The sequence below is a fragment of the Sinocyclocheilus grahami genome, unplaced genomic scaffold (genome assembly GCF_001515645.1).
Source record: "Sinocyclocheilus grahami isolate Dianchi unplaced genomic scaffold, SAMN03320097.WGS_v1.1 scaffold567.1, whole genome shotgun sequence".
NCBI classification, from domain to species: domain Eukaryota; kingdom Metazoa; phylum Chordata; class Actinopteri; order Cypriniformes; family Cyprinidae; genus Sinocyclocheilus; species Sinocyclocheilus grahami.
Genome location: NW_015505746.1, coordinates 612,850 through 628,013, shown reverse-complemented (window position 1 = coordinate 628,013; position 15,164 = coordinate 612,850). Strand labels below are relative to the sequence as shown.

Here is a 15,164-nt window from a genome sequence, read left to right as displayed (position 1 = left end):
GATCTAACTCCTCCCACCTTACATATACCTAAACCTACCCGTCTCCACCCCCTCCACCCCTAAACCCACCCATCTCCGCCCCTAGATGTGGATCCAACCACGGCCACTGGATCTTGTGTTCTGCTGTGAGGGGCTACTGCCTAGGATTGTGGTCCTGAATCTGCTAGTCGATCTGGGTAGATCAGGAGTTATTTGTATAATTCATGCAGCATGAAGCACCATTGGTGATCCACATGCTGTCTCACTTAGAGTGATGGATTATGAATTGCCTCTGTCTGTAAGGTTCATTGGATGTGACTTCTGACTCTCCTCTTGTTTCCAGGCACTGAAAACACATCTCTCCAGATCCTGGCTCTTGTGCTCAGCTTAGGATACTTCCTCTTTGACATGGCTTGGTGTGTGTATTTCCACACTGAGGGTCCAGTGATGCTGGCCCACCACACCATGAGCATCCTTGGAATCGTGCTGGCACTAGGGCTGGGCGAGTCGGGCATCGAGACCTGCGCTGTCCTGTTCGGCAGTGAGATCACCAACCCGCTCCTGCAGGCCCGCTGGTTCCTCAAGCGCATGGGCCGCTATGAGAGTTTAGCAGGAGATGTGGTGGACCTGCTCTTCATTCTTCTGTTTGCCTCTGTGAGGATTGGTGTTGGGAGCAGAATGCTGTATTGTGAATTAACCTCTCTGAAGCCATCGCTTATAGTGAAAGTTGCTGGAGTGGCTATTTACACTCTCTCCTGGATCTTCATGATAGACATTGCACGTTTTGCCTGCAAGAAAACTCGCGCCAAATACAGGCGATGGAAGGAACAGTACAAGCTGGATGATGCTAATGGACATGCTGTTAAAGTCAAATAGGCCTTTCTATGCTTTAGAACTGAGAAAATGGCATTTTTGCTGATATAGCTAGAAATATTTTGTTAATTTAACAGGGTTCCATTTTAATGGGTATTTAAAAAACTCACAAAAGGTGACATATATAAAACATACCTAGAAAAATGTAAATCCAGTATAGCTATTCCTATCATTTCTGATTTTTTCAAATTTGATTAATTACTCTGCAAATTATCCATGTCATATAAAGATTTTTCTTAATTTGAAAATGACTTTTCAAATATATATTATGATATTACTAATTTCCACTACATATGAACATATTATTAATTTCCATTGCTTTTCATAACATATTAATAGCCTGTATTATTAATTTCTGTGACATATTAGGATTTTTTTTTATTTTCACAACTGTTGCATGACACACTAAGAATTTTATTTTCATGACCCTCATTTCCGTGACGTATTAAGATTTTTTAATTTCCAAAAAATTTTCATGAGATAATAGGATTTTAATTTTCACGACTTTCCCATCACCTATTAAGATTTTATTAATTTACATTACTTTTCCATAACATATTAATATATTATTATTTTCCCATGACATATTAAGATTTTTTTATTTTAAGGTTTATTAAGATTTTATTAAATGTCCAGACTTTTCTATTAAATATTAAGATATTATTAGTTCTCATTTCCAAAACAAGCAGGACTTCCTCAGACAGAACAGTACAATGGCATTACACTCATGGTGCAAATCTTCTAATGCTATTGAGCCTGTCAATGGGAGAAGGTGTCCTTGCACAATGTCATTGCTTGTTACTGCAAAAGATGGCAATGTATTTCCTCAGCAGGCAGAAAGGAGCTTCAGTGATATTTGGAGACTAAATACAATGCTGCTTCCAATGTGCAGATTTTGGAAACGCACTCACACAGTTTCTCCACCACCCTCTTCTCAAGCATATCTGCTGCTTTTCAACTTCAATTCACCACTAACATCTTGGTCTTGTGGATTTTCAGATGCAAGTGGCTTCTTGTCACACTGCAAGACCACTGGCTTCCTATGTAATTTACACCTGTTTATCCTTAAAGCTGCTGAGTTATGGTTGTTGAACTTAAAAGAACAGATTTAAGCAATTTATAGGGACAGTTCACCCAAAAATTCAAGCTCTCTTATCATTTACTCACCCTCAAGTTGTTCCAAACCTGTATGAGTTTCTTTCTTCTGCTGAGTAGATATTTTTATGAATGTTGGTAACCAGACAGTTGATGTTAGCCATTGGCTTCCACGGTATTTTTTCCCATTCTTTGGAAGTCAGTGGCTACCAAACATGAGTAAACTGTAATAGAATTTCCATTTTTGGGTGAACTATCCATTTAAACATTTTGTGTGATCTGTTTGAGCGGGTACTACTCTCTCTTACCTGAAGCAAAGGCTTTTGTTACAGAACAGACCCTAAACAGGAGGCAGGAAGCAATGTGATTGGTTGTAATAGCCACTGTATCCAAACAGCAGAGGAACTCTGAAATGTCAAAAATTGCAAACTATTTTGAGGATGCAAGAAGGCTGTTTACTATGCAGATCTTTTAGACAGTATGCATGAGTCCATATGAATAAAGCCTTGCTGCACAAACAAAATACTGATATATAAAATACTAAAGATACATTTGTGGATTCAGATGAAAAGGTTAGTTGTTAACCAACTGCTTATTTGTTGGTCTGGTTTTAGACACAATGTGAAAATAATAATAATTATATATATATTATATATATATACAGTTGATTATTGCTAGTTACTGGGTTCACAGACATTGAAAATATGATATTCGTCCATTGGTTTGAATGCTTCAATTGCTAATGTTTTAGTTTGTTTTATAGTTCCTACACCAGTAGGAATAAACAGCTAGGTGGCGCAAAAGATTTAAATATGCTCCTTTTGATAACTATTGACAAATAAATCACAGCTTTATTGTATCAGTCTGTCTTTCATTCCAAAATCTGTTTTTTTTTCTGTACTGCTTTTATTTCTTTTATCTTTGTTTTCGTCATACTTCGGTTACAAAAGATAACTTATCTCTCACGGTTCATAACATATGGCCAGATTTTTTTTTTTATTGAATATTACAATACGACGGTTTATGCAGAATATATTTTTGTACATCGAAGTTGCCAATTATTTTCTAATATGCATAAATATTTAAATATTGATCTGCTTCTTCATCAGAATGCATCTTTTTTCAACAATCACTTTGTTTACTCTTTCCAGGATCTGGCTAATCTGTATTAATTTACTGCCTACTAGTTGGTCAGTACTTAACACTTAGTCTACAACACTTGGGAGGCGATATTACTGTTTGCGGAAGGATACTCCAAAAGGTGGTGATGCGTCGCAGGCGTAGGAATCCGGGATGTGATTTTACTGAAAGTCGGGAATTATCAGGATTTTTGTGATTTTGTTTTCTTAATAGTTTTTAATCTTCGTACAGCGCGAAACTGACACATGTGACAACGCACATGTGTGTGTTTTCTTGATTTGCCTTTGTATAGAGACAGAGTCCTTAGTGTACAGATTTAGTTGGAAAAAGAACGGCTAAAAACTACTGAATTTCGGAAAACATGGAGACAAGAAGGGAAGGACCCGACTAAACCAAAGTTTCCAAACAAATTATTACAAGAACAGAGGGAATCCGCTCGCGAGAGGAAAATATGTGTTGCACATCCGTCAAGTTTGGATTGTATTTTATTGCCGCGTTGAAACGAAGCTGTTTTGAGCAGAATTCCTGAACTGGGAACTAAACCGCTGCCCCTAGAGCAAACATCAAACGATTTGTATAGTTTTCTCCCGATTTTGGAGTGGAAAATATGGGAATTCTGGAAGTTGGACTAGGTAGGGAAGGGATTACAATGAAAGGTTGAACCGTGCGGATGATGCTTTAATCCATCCGTTGAGTGAATTTTCCCAGATTTCCACACATTGAAGTAGCCAGGATACACATTCTTCTGGAGAAAAAGTCCATTCAGCGTGTAAGGGGCCTGAAAAGGATGTATATTTAGTTTACATACTTACTTTACAGTAGCAGTTCAATTGATGGTGCAGTCAGTATTGCAAATTTGCGGAGTTTTTTTTTTACAGTACAGAAAATTCCGCGTTTTGGATTAGGTTCGTTTTAGGAATGCCGAGCTGGAAGTATTTCAGTGAGAGAAATGAAAGAAACCCGTCGAGACGGACGAAGTAACATTCGGGACTGTAATATGAGCGAAATGCAGCAGGACAGTCTCCTTCATTCGTGAGGCAACATATTAACAAAAGATTGTTTCTCTGGCTTTACTTCCAGCCGTGGTTTGGGATCGACAAAGACGACTGTATCCAGACAGAGGCGAGGGGAAGCCTGTCGGTCGGTGTGGTGGCATTTTAGCTGGGAAAATAATGAAGCTTCTCGGACAGAACAGAAAGCGTTTAGCTCCATTGATCATATGTGTGTTTGCGTTTAGCATCGATTTCCTTTACTAACTCTTGTGTTCTGTAGGGCTACAGTCAAATGACTTCGGGAACCAACACAGACAATCCGTGGAAATATAAAACATAAGCTTGTTTGTTACATTAAAGAGGAGCCTTTACCCTTCACATCAAGACGGAACGGTCCAAATTTAAAAGTGCCACCAGGCTGTTGTTGTTTTTTGCTTATTATTAAAATTGTTTCCAAATACAAAGGTGTTTTACTATGGTAAAATGCTAATTGGATAAGAGCTGAAGAAAACCAAGAAAGGAAAGCCCAATGAGCAGCACACAGTCCACGCTTGCTGAGAGGTAAATGATGACATATAATATTTATTTAACGTTACATGGTTGTGTTTATGATAATGATAGTGACCTGTCTTCGGTTTATGACGCTGTTTATACATATTCAAAACACTATTGTTGAGATTAATCTGGCAGCCTTCAACAAAATATGTGATGGATGCATTACTGTTCATGTGGGAATACACACAGAAAAAATTCACTTACAAAGTGACATGGTTAAGACCATGATGTTTGGACTTGGTATTAGGTAATACCATGGTATTCTTATTACTACCTCGGGATGCTATGTAAAAACTTTGGTATGTCGAAACGCTGTCATTCACTACCATAGGTTATATAAAATACCATGGTATTACCATGTGATACTGTAACTTTACCATGGCTCTACTGTCTGTCACAGAACAAGGGTGTTTTCTTAAAGAGCTCAAAAGTTCTCAGAAATGTACTATGGTGCTACCATATTTTTATTTGAAAATATTCTTTGAAACACCTTGCATTACCATGTAAATATGATTGTACAAGTATTTTTATTGTAATAATCATTTAGTATCCCAGTACACAGCAATGTACCATGGTACTGCCACAGTGCTGTTTATGTAATGCATGTTAGTCACCTGTTGAAATGGGAGAGTAGAAAATCTGCATAAATATCCCCATATAGCAGGGATCCTCAAATCTGGCCCACGAGAACCACTTTCCTGCAGAGTTTAGCTCTAACCCTAATCAAGCACTCCTGAGCATGCTAATCAATGTCTTCAGGATCATTAGGAAATCACAGGTAGGTGAGTTTGATCAGGGTTGGAACTAAACTCTGCAGCGCATTGGCCCTCCAGGGCAAGATTTGAGGAACCCTGCCATATAGCATGATGGATAACATTATCAGTTTTGTTTGAAGTCGTTCTGTCTGGTCTTTTATGTGTTACGTGCAGTCAAACCTGTTTCTCACAATTTTGTGGAGTTGATAAGAATACTGATAGGCGAACTTATGACCTTGCTGCACAAATGTACTTGACTATCTTTCAGATAAACTCAATGTATGTGAATCTACACACTTTGGAGCCGCTGATTTTGTGTGACTGTGTGGTTTGTGTCTGTTGCTTTGTTTTGGCGATGCATTAGTTACCCAGAAGCCGGAGGGCTGACTGATGTGTGTTGATTGCACACACCTGTGTGGCCAGTCTGTCATTCCAGGTATCTCGCTGTGTTCTGCTAATGCTGCTCTTAAGAGCACAGCTGGCCTCGATGTGACTCTCTTGTTGTGGTTTTCCACCTCTTGAATTGTTACCTGTATTACTCGACCTGTAACGCACGCTTCAAAGCACAAAACGCTGAAGCATGCTGGGTAAGCTAATGTGTTGTCGTCGGTGTGCGGAGTTACGCCTTGGTGCATGCTGTTTGACACTTCTGTGTTTTCACACCCACTCTTTTTTTGATTATATCCATTGTGCAAATTGCATGAACACATATGAGGTGCACAGCAGGGCTAAAGCTCTCTCAGTTCAAGTGTCAGAGTCTGAGCAGGGTCTAGCAGGTTTTGTTAGGTGATGTTCTGTGAGAGTGAGTAGGAAAGACAGGTCGTCTCCTTCAGAGGCAAGAACAGGTCACCTGCTCTAATGCCGAGTTCACACTGCACGATTTTAGCCCAATTTTTCACTCGCCGACAGGTTTTGCGAAATCGCAGACAAATGCCTGAAATCGGAGGCAAATCGGTGCTCGTTCACGCGAGTGACAATCACGCAGTGTGAATTATCACAGACGCGATCTGAGAGAATCGCCGACACGTCGTCGACGCCCGTGAAATATTTGGCATGCTAAATATCTGGAGCTGTCGGCGATTCACAATCACGCTGTGTGCAACAATTTCTGACTGAAAAACACATCATTGATGACCTACAGTCAATGAGAGACCAAGATACAGGGCAGCGGGAAGTTTGGGGAGGAGTTATATGAAACGTAGTTTGCCGACCAGTGTTGCCAAATCCGCGATTGCCGCCGGTTGTTTTTTTATGTCAGCAGGTTGAAGCGACCCCAATAAGTGATATTTAGGTCCTGGAATGTGAATTGGACCAGGAGAACCCCGCCAAAAAAAATGTGTATTTTACCCCCGAATGCGATTTTTACTGGGGGACCCCCTCAAAAGCAATTGGGCTATTTTCAGGCTAGTTTTGAGTAGTAATTGGGTGGGTTTTGTAGCGAAAACCTGGCAACCCTGCACCAGACAGAGCTGTCGGCGATTCTTCCTATTGTAAAGTCATGCAGTGTGTAACCTCCTGTCGCCGTTCCAACGTGCAGTGTGAACACAGCAACAACTGAATGCTACCCCAGATAGTCGTTCAGTGTGAAACCAACAGTGATGCGACGTCTTTGAAAATCGTGCAGTGTGAACTCGGCATTAGGTACAGTAGACTAGACATCACCATCTACTATCAGGGTTTCTCAGATGGACGTTTATTTGTGTTACCGGAGACCTATTTATTTTGAAAAGGAACATTCAGATAAGTGTCAGTGTTTCATGTGTAAAGATTCTTCTTAAGGTGATTTGTCTTTGTTCATTGCTGCTGGACCTGTGTATTTTACCTTTTGAATATTTGCAGTAGTTTTATACATTGAACTGGCTACACATAGACTGAAATTCAAAAGTGGAGTATAAATGGTGTTGTTGGTATATAGTGTGTATTCATAAATAGATGTCTAAACCTACTTGATGAATAGACAGTGACTAAGACGTTCTATCAATGGCTTTTATTTGCTGCAGTGGTACATTGGTTTCCTCCACTGGTTAACTGGACAGTTTTGGCAATGAGTTTAAAAAGCATGTTGGCAATTTTGGATTGAATTATTCTTCAGACTGCTCTTATATTAAAGCTTTTCTCTCCAGTCTCTTCTCTGAAGACGTCTCACCAAAGCAAAGCTCCGCTCTCGTCATTTGTCTGAATAATTGTCCGTCTGGCAGTAATGAGTGAGTCAGAAGCCTTTTTCTTCTGGAAATCTTTTATACGTCACCACTTTAATCATAAAGCTTCACAAAAGCATTTTATGTTTTTAAAAATAGTGCAGGTGTGAGAAAGAAACTCATGTTATGTTGGGTTGCATAGTAACACAATGACTGTCCGAAACTGCCTTGATGACTGAACAGGTGGATGTTTGTGAAAACACCTAATAAGGAAACTAGGTTCAGACACCATAACATCATGCTTAATGATCTAGAACAAATTAAAAAAGGAATTACTCATAACCAAGCAAATGTTTAATGACTATAATACTTAATTCTTGCAAGAAATCATAAGTTGGAAAAAAATTGAAAATGTTTTAGTTGACTCATTTTAAGCAAAGCTAAATTTTAAACAGTGCTTTCGTCTAAATCTTGGATTCAGACTTTCCTTACTGCTACTGTTTATAGTTTTTGAAGGAAAATGTTACGTATGATTTCATTTTTAAGGAATAGTTCACCTAAAAATGAAAATTGTCATTTACTCACCTTCATGTTCTTCTAAAAGGAAAAAAAACTTGTTTGTTTGTGTTTGTTCTTGTCAGCCTGCTGTGTATGCGTAATGTTGTAGTCTGTACTGTAACAACAACTAAATATTAACTATAGGGCTGCCACTAACGACTAATTTAGCGATTAATCTAAACGATTAATTTCCCACAAAAAAAAAAAACTATTTTAAAGAACATTTTATTAAACTTGCAACTTAGTCATTCAGTAGTGTACCGTAAAAAAAGTATAAATGTAAACAAGCCATTGACGAAATGTAAAACTAAAAGAGTACAAATGTAAACAAACCTAATAAAAAGAAAATAATTACAGAAGTCTGAGAAAGTCAGCATGTTCTTAATGTCAATATATCCACATGTTCTGGGCTTCTGTTCATTACAGCTGTGAGTGCAACTACAAAGGGGGTGGGGGATGTTTCGATTAACCCCAACAGTTGGGTTTTCACATTAAATAAATGCAATGTTTAGAGTCCACTAGAATGAAGTATTAAAATTATATTAAGTTATTATTAAAAATTAAGTATTAAAAGTACTCTTAGAAATGTGTAAACAACAGATTTAAACAGACATCTCCAGCATGATGAAAAAAATGAACAGAGGACTTCAGTAGTGAAACTCCAAATGAAATCCAAATTTCTATGAAATCCTTTTTTTAAAGCAAAAGTAAAGTGCAACATAGAGTGCAAGAAGCAAGTGTCCATCTCATAGTCCAAATCACCGAAATCAAAGTTCAGTATTATAGTGTAAGAATAACAATAACTTAAGAATAACAGGTCCTCGTGTTCTGGTCTACTAATAATAAAATATTAGAATTAATAATACATTTTTGTGGTAATAAAAATAGATGTAGGTTAAGTGAACAATAGCCTTTAAATTTACTTAATACATATATAATCGCAATGAGGCAATAATAATTAGTTCAAATAAACTATCAAAAGCAAGAAAACAAAACTGTTAAAATACTGTATTATAATGTAATAGAGCCACTGATCTATATATAATTATAAAATAATATAATCTCTATTATAGATCAGTGAATAGAGCTAATGTACAGTACGCATTACAACAAAGGCCTGCAGGGGGCGCCAACGGCCTGGCGATTGTTTTTACACATTACTGTGCGATCTAATACTTGTTTAATATTGACCAAGCATCATTTAATTCAAATGTCCACTTAATCTTTAATATTTGGCCATTTCTTTATGACAGAAATGCTATAGCCACTGTAATTAAATTAATATGTGGACATGAAACGTGTAAACTCAAGAGTGAGGGTTTGAGCTTTCATTTTGAAACTACGAGATAATGATGTATTCTCCTGTGTTTGCGTGGAATTATAAATGATTTACCTTACAAATCTGATGAAATGGCGCACGTTGCATTCCCAGATGAGCGTTATAATAAACCCAAACTCACAACAACGTGTACAGATGGAGTTTGAGACGCTCCACACATGTAAATGATAACGGTTCCTGTGGAACAGCATTTACTGTGAATGGAGTCGCTGTGAGACGCACATACTTAACCTACACGCCTACAACTGCATCACATATAATTATTTCATTAAATCGTAGCATTTGTGAATTCACAGTTATGCTTAATTATGTTTTTTAAATGGGTTGGATGGGTTTATGGATTCTCGTCCGTGAAATGCGCCACATCCGGTATTTTGCCGGTTAGTTGACACAGGCAAAATTAAGTCGAGGATTTTTTTAAATCGAAAAGTCGAATAGAATTGACGAATCGCGACAGCCCTAATTAACTACAAAACATTGCAAATATGAGCTTGAGTCCTCATAACCTTCCAGGACTGTAATGTTAGCTGAAATCTGTTCGTTAACTACACTAACAATAACTAAACAGACACCCAAAAAATGTCTGTGATCTTATTTGTAGTAGTGAATATATGTAGCTTGTGGCAAGTATGATGGCACTGAACGTTTGCTGAAGGCTGTACTGTACAGCTTGCTCTTTGTCACGGCATTTCGCTGATCTGTGGTCTTTTTTTTTTTTTTTTTTACCCCGAGGCCCTCTCGGGAAGTGGTGACATCACTAATAAACAATGTCTGTCAACTGGGCCAGGCCACAAGCTCTTCCTGACAGAGCTGCCGGCCACCAGTAGTGCATCATGGGAAGAAATGGAGCTGCTTTATTACTTTATTTATGGCCACTCTGTATGAATTCTCAAATTCACATAAAACAAAACATTTCATTAAAGTTATAGTTTGGTTTGCAGAGATCAAAGCTTGATCTAGCTCAGGACTGTTTTGATTATCATAACCCTATAAGGCAGTGGTTCCCAGACTTTTTGCAGCGTGCACCCCTTTCTAGTGTTTGACACGTCAAGCACCTCCACCACCATACTCCGGTTAAACACCAAATTTTTTACTGCATTACAAGTATAAATACAAGTATTCACTGTATACAGGGCTTGACATCAACTCTTTTGCTCACCAGCCACTCTGGCTAGTGGTTTTCCAAAATTATTAGCCATTCAGCATTTTCACTGGCCACAATTTAGTTGCTGAAAAATTACATTTTATATGACTGAAGTTACTGCATATTAAAAATAATTCTTTTATTTAAATGATTTCCAGGTCTTTTTTTTTTTTTTGCCTATAAAAAGGGCATTTCCCCCTAACCTTATTAAATGCATGTGTCATCTTTCATATAAAATTCTTACATTTTTATTAATAATTTCACTTAATATAACAAGACCCTATAGGACTGTTACCAATCAAATGAAATCAGCATTAACAAAACCAAATTTTCCACTTCTGGAGAAACAGAAGCAGCTGAAGTGGCATTTAGATGCATTTACACAGACAATTTAATTAAGCTGAAATGTAGCATGAATGCATTAACACTGCAAAATTACAACAGCATAAGTAATGCTGTGAGCTTGGTGTTTTACATCAGGTTTTTTTATTTACAAATATGAAAAGTTGTAAAAAAAAAATACAAAAAAAAGTTACTTTTAAATTTGAAAGTTGCAAGTTGACCGTCTTAATGAGTGAGTCATTGAGGCATTCAGACGATTCGTTCAGATGGCTGAACGATCTTTATGAATGGACCACTGAATCATTGACTCAAATTATTAATTCAAAAATGCGAATCATTCAGTAGCCTAACGAAACACCGCTGACGCTGTGTGTTGCTCAGAGATGCACAACAGTTCTGCTGCTAAGTTTGTTTGGAACTGTTTTCGTTTAACAAATTGAGCAAAAACAGTCACATTGACATTATTGTACTAAAATGTATGCCCTAAGTCACTTAATAATAACTACTCATTTGAAGTAAAATCAATGTCGAATTTACAATCGTACTGATTTTCGGGGGAAAACTGCACTCTCTTAGTCATGTCATGTTAATTAATTAGGCTAGGCTTTATGTAATGAATGTAAAAACAATTTTTTTACTGCAGTATGTTTCTTCTGTGTGCAGTTGTGTTGATTTGTTTCGATATCTCCATGAGATTGTTTCACGTGAGTCTCAACTGGCGCGACCTTGTTACTATTGATTATCCATTATGAATTGCCGTTTACACCAAGTGTAATAAAATCAGAATCATTCTCGCCGAAATTTTGGTGCTTATTTTCTCCATTGCATCATATTACATTGAATTGCATTGTGTTGAATCGAATCGGATCGCACTGCATCGTAATGGGGTGAATCGTATCGCATTGCATCGGTAGCTGCTTCATATGTATCTTTAATGTATCGTATCGTTGGCTATGCATCGAGATGCATATCGTATCGGCCTGAGTCATGAGATGCACATCCCTAGTGTTTACAGGTAAAGTAACTAATTGTTTGCATGAATTGGCACATTTTAATCTCAAATATTTTATATTGTGCTTTTTATCCCACAGCATAACATGATCATTAACATTAGATCAAAATAGGAATTTTTTTTTTTTTAAATGCAAATCAATTTATAACTTTTTTGAAATGTGGTTTTCTGGATTTTTTGTTGTTATTCTGTCTCTCACTGTTCAAATAAACCTACCACTAAAATTATAGACTGATCATTTCTTTGTCAGTGGGCAAACGTACAAAATCAGCAGGGGATCAAATCATTTTTCCCTCACTACATTTTAAATGTTTTTTTTTAATTAAAATAATTTGAGAATACTTCAAATAGATTGAAAAACGTTTTAAAATACAATAAGAATAATAATTGGCAGAAATAATAATAGCAGAAATCAAAATAATAAAAATTTTGTTCTGCATATCTGTTGTTGGAAACTAAAACTGGAAACTGTTTATGACATCTTCCCAAGTATATTGTCCTTGTGAATGACTTTTTGTTAACAATAAAGCAAAAGTCTTGTCACATGAAGTTCTTGTACCTACAGCAACATGATCCTCACAAACTTAAATTTGACCCAGCATTTTAGCTCTTGACTGTCTGTCCTGATCTTTATCGGATGAGAAGTCTTAAGTTGTCACCAATACAACATTTTGGACAAATGGTTGGAGGGGAGCCATGCGTAGCTATGATTCTGAAAGATCAGACCCTCAGCACATTACACATGATTGTGGGAAAGATACCATCAGGTACATCCTGCTATGATGACAGCTGCTCGCTCCATATAAACTCACATTGACACTAATCTTGCAAGTCTGCTGGTACCTAGTGTCTGGCAAATCATTTTTAGACTCCTATTCATGTGACGATTTACAACCAACCAGTTTGATTTGACAGATGACATGGGGTGTATTTGATATGAATCTGGTTCATCTGAAGTAGGGCTCAATCTTTTTCTAGTTTTATGGATTTAAAATAGCAGAGAATGGAGATGATGTATGGAGCAGGGCCACCTGCCAAGCTTTTCCCAGCTAGGCTGGTTTTGTTGGCGGAAGGCAAGCTTTGCTCTGTTTGGTCAGCTGATGGTCATCAGCCCTAGTCAGCATTTTATGTGCCACTCTCATTGGCCGTGCAGAAAATGTGTGCGAGTGTGTTTGTCTGTGAGAGACTGAGAAATTCTTGCAAAACAGTTGTGTAGAATAATGCTGTAATGGTAATCTCTTAAATACCTTGAGATCATCTTTGTCATTTTTCTTGCTCAGAGACGGATCTTCCCTAGTCTTCCACTTTTATTCAAACTTTTAATTGCAGCTTAGATGGCAAAGCCATTTCTGATTTGTTAAAGGATCAAAATATTGTAATACACATTCATTATTGCTTTATTGGAGTAGTCAATCAGAAACATTAGGCTAACTGTCATAATCATAAATAAGATCCAACATCAGCTGTGTTCAGTATGGAATACTAGTGGACACTAGGGGTGTGACGACATACTTTTCCCACGAGACGAGACACGAGACTGGGTTCACGAGAACGAGATGAGATTTTTAGACTTTTTTAAAGAAATCCTCAATGATGAAATATATAGGGAAAAATTGTCTTTTATTGAACTGAAAAACACAAAATGCAAAAAAGTAGGTGCATTTTGAAATCAGCTTGTACTTTATGAAATTAAACATTTTATGCAGTAATAAGCAACATGTAAACACTGCAAAATGTTTTGCCACAAACTCAATTGACAGGCAAGTAATTGCACAAAAATTATAAATAGTATAAATACAAATAAATAATAAACAACATAAATATCCCTTTAAAGTGGAAGTGAAGCAATCAGTCAAGTTTACATTATTTAGTAAACTGATTTCTACTTTAATAAAAAAATATATAATAAACACAATTAATGTATCCATTTAAAAGAATAAAGCAGTTGTTCCCAAACTGGGGAGCGTGGCAAGGCTGAGAGATAGTTGGGGCCCTATGAAATCCATTTTATTTTCCATTGAAATTTTTCTGATTCTGATTCTGTTTTTTTTTTGTTTTTTTTCGTTTTAATTTTTCTCGACTCCTTTTTAATAGTTTAATTAAATTGTATTAATTAAAAAGCATGTCTAATTAATTAAAATCGTGAAACTTATACATTTTCAGATCAATTTATTAAAAGTTTAACAAAAATTACATGTTTAGGGCCCTATGAAATGTTTTATTTTTTCTCACCATATTATTCACATTTTTTATTGTTACCAAATTCTGTTTTAGCATGTCTAATTATTTCAATGCATAAAACAACTTAATTTATTAATTTTTTTCTTAAAGTGGCCTTATGAAGTTTTTTCCCCCTCAGAAATTCTGAGTTGTGTATTTACATTTTTCTGGTTATCAAATGCATAAAACATTAATTTAATTTATCATTTATCTTTTAATTATTGAAAATTAAGCAAAGAAGATTTTTTGGCAAACAAAGGGGATTTACTATTAAAATTAAAACATGGAAGAAATGTTTTGTGATTATTCCTTAAAAATAATGTTTGTTTCATTTTAGTAGTAGCAGTAGTAGTAGTAGTAGTAGGCTATGTACATTCTACTGAAAAAATAGTTATAGGCACAATGTCTTCAAATCAAACCGGACTTTTATTTTGACAGGTTGCCGTGAAAAAGTTTCATAAAAAGGTAAACCTCACATTTCAGCCTTTAAATAAAGAAAAGATATAAGTCAAAATGATAATTGATTAAAGGGGTCCTATTATGTTCTTGTACAAAGTCTTGATTTTGTTTTGGGGGTGTACTAGAACAGGCTCTCATACTAGGTTGTTCGAAAAACACATTATCTTTCACATATTTTACATTATTACAACACCTCTCTCCCCAGTCTGGCATGAACGGCTTGAATAGTTCCTGTATCAAATGAAGGCCCGCCTTCTGAAATACGAAATGTGCTGTGATTGGTTAGCTGGGCCAGTGTGTGTTGTGATTGGCAGCACTCGGCACCTCGGGAAATGTCATGCCCCTTACCATAGCCGCCTGCGAGCTTCAGTGTAAATATTGCATCAAAATCAAATCAATTTGAGTGCGCTTTAAACCCGGATGATTGTAACCACACTAAGTTCATCTGCCTTGGGAAAGCTAGCGTGTCTCCGACATAGTGATAACACTCGTTGCCTTCTCTAGTGCAGCTCAACCAGGTCTCGTCCCATTCGTTGATCTTTGTGATATCACAAATCCCGGAA

The 15,164-nt window shown here is 36.8% G+C and overlaps 2 protein-coding genes across 2 annotated transcripts in view; both read left to right on the top strand.

The window, feature by feature from the left end:
- LOC107556431 (transmembrane protein 136-like) overlaps positions 1–1,023 on the top strand; it is a 3,323-nt gene extending 2,300 nt beyond the window's left edge. Inside the window, exon 2 of the mRNA XM_016239555.1 lies at positions 323–1,023. Within this exon, the coding sequence (XP_016095041.1) occupies positions 323–855 (533 nt within the window). The 3' untranslated portion in view covers positions 856–1,023. The remainder of the gene's footprint in view (positions 1–322) is intronic.
- A 2,199-nt stretch (positions 1,024–3,222) lies between these two features.
- Positions 3,223–15,164, top strand: part of LOC107556420 (rho guanine nucleotide exchange factor 12-like) — a 109,401-nt gene continuing 97,459 nt past the window's right edge. Inside the window, exon 1 of the mRNA XM_016239536.1 lies at positions 3,223–4,640. Coding sequence (XP_016095022.1) covers positions 4,609–4,640 — 32 coding nt within the window. The 5' untranslated portion in view covers positions 3,223–4,608. The remainder of the gene's footprint in view (positions 4,641–15,164) is intronic.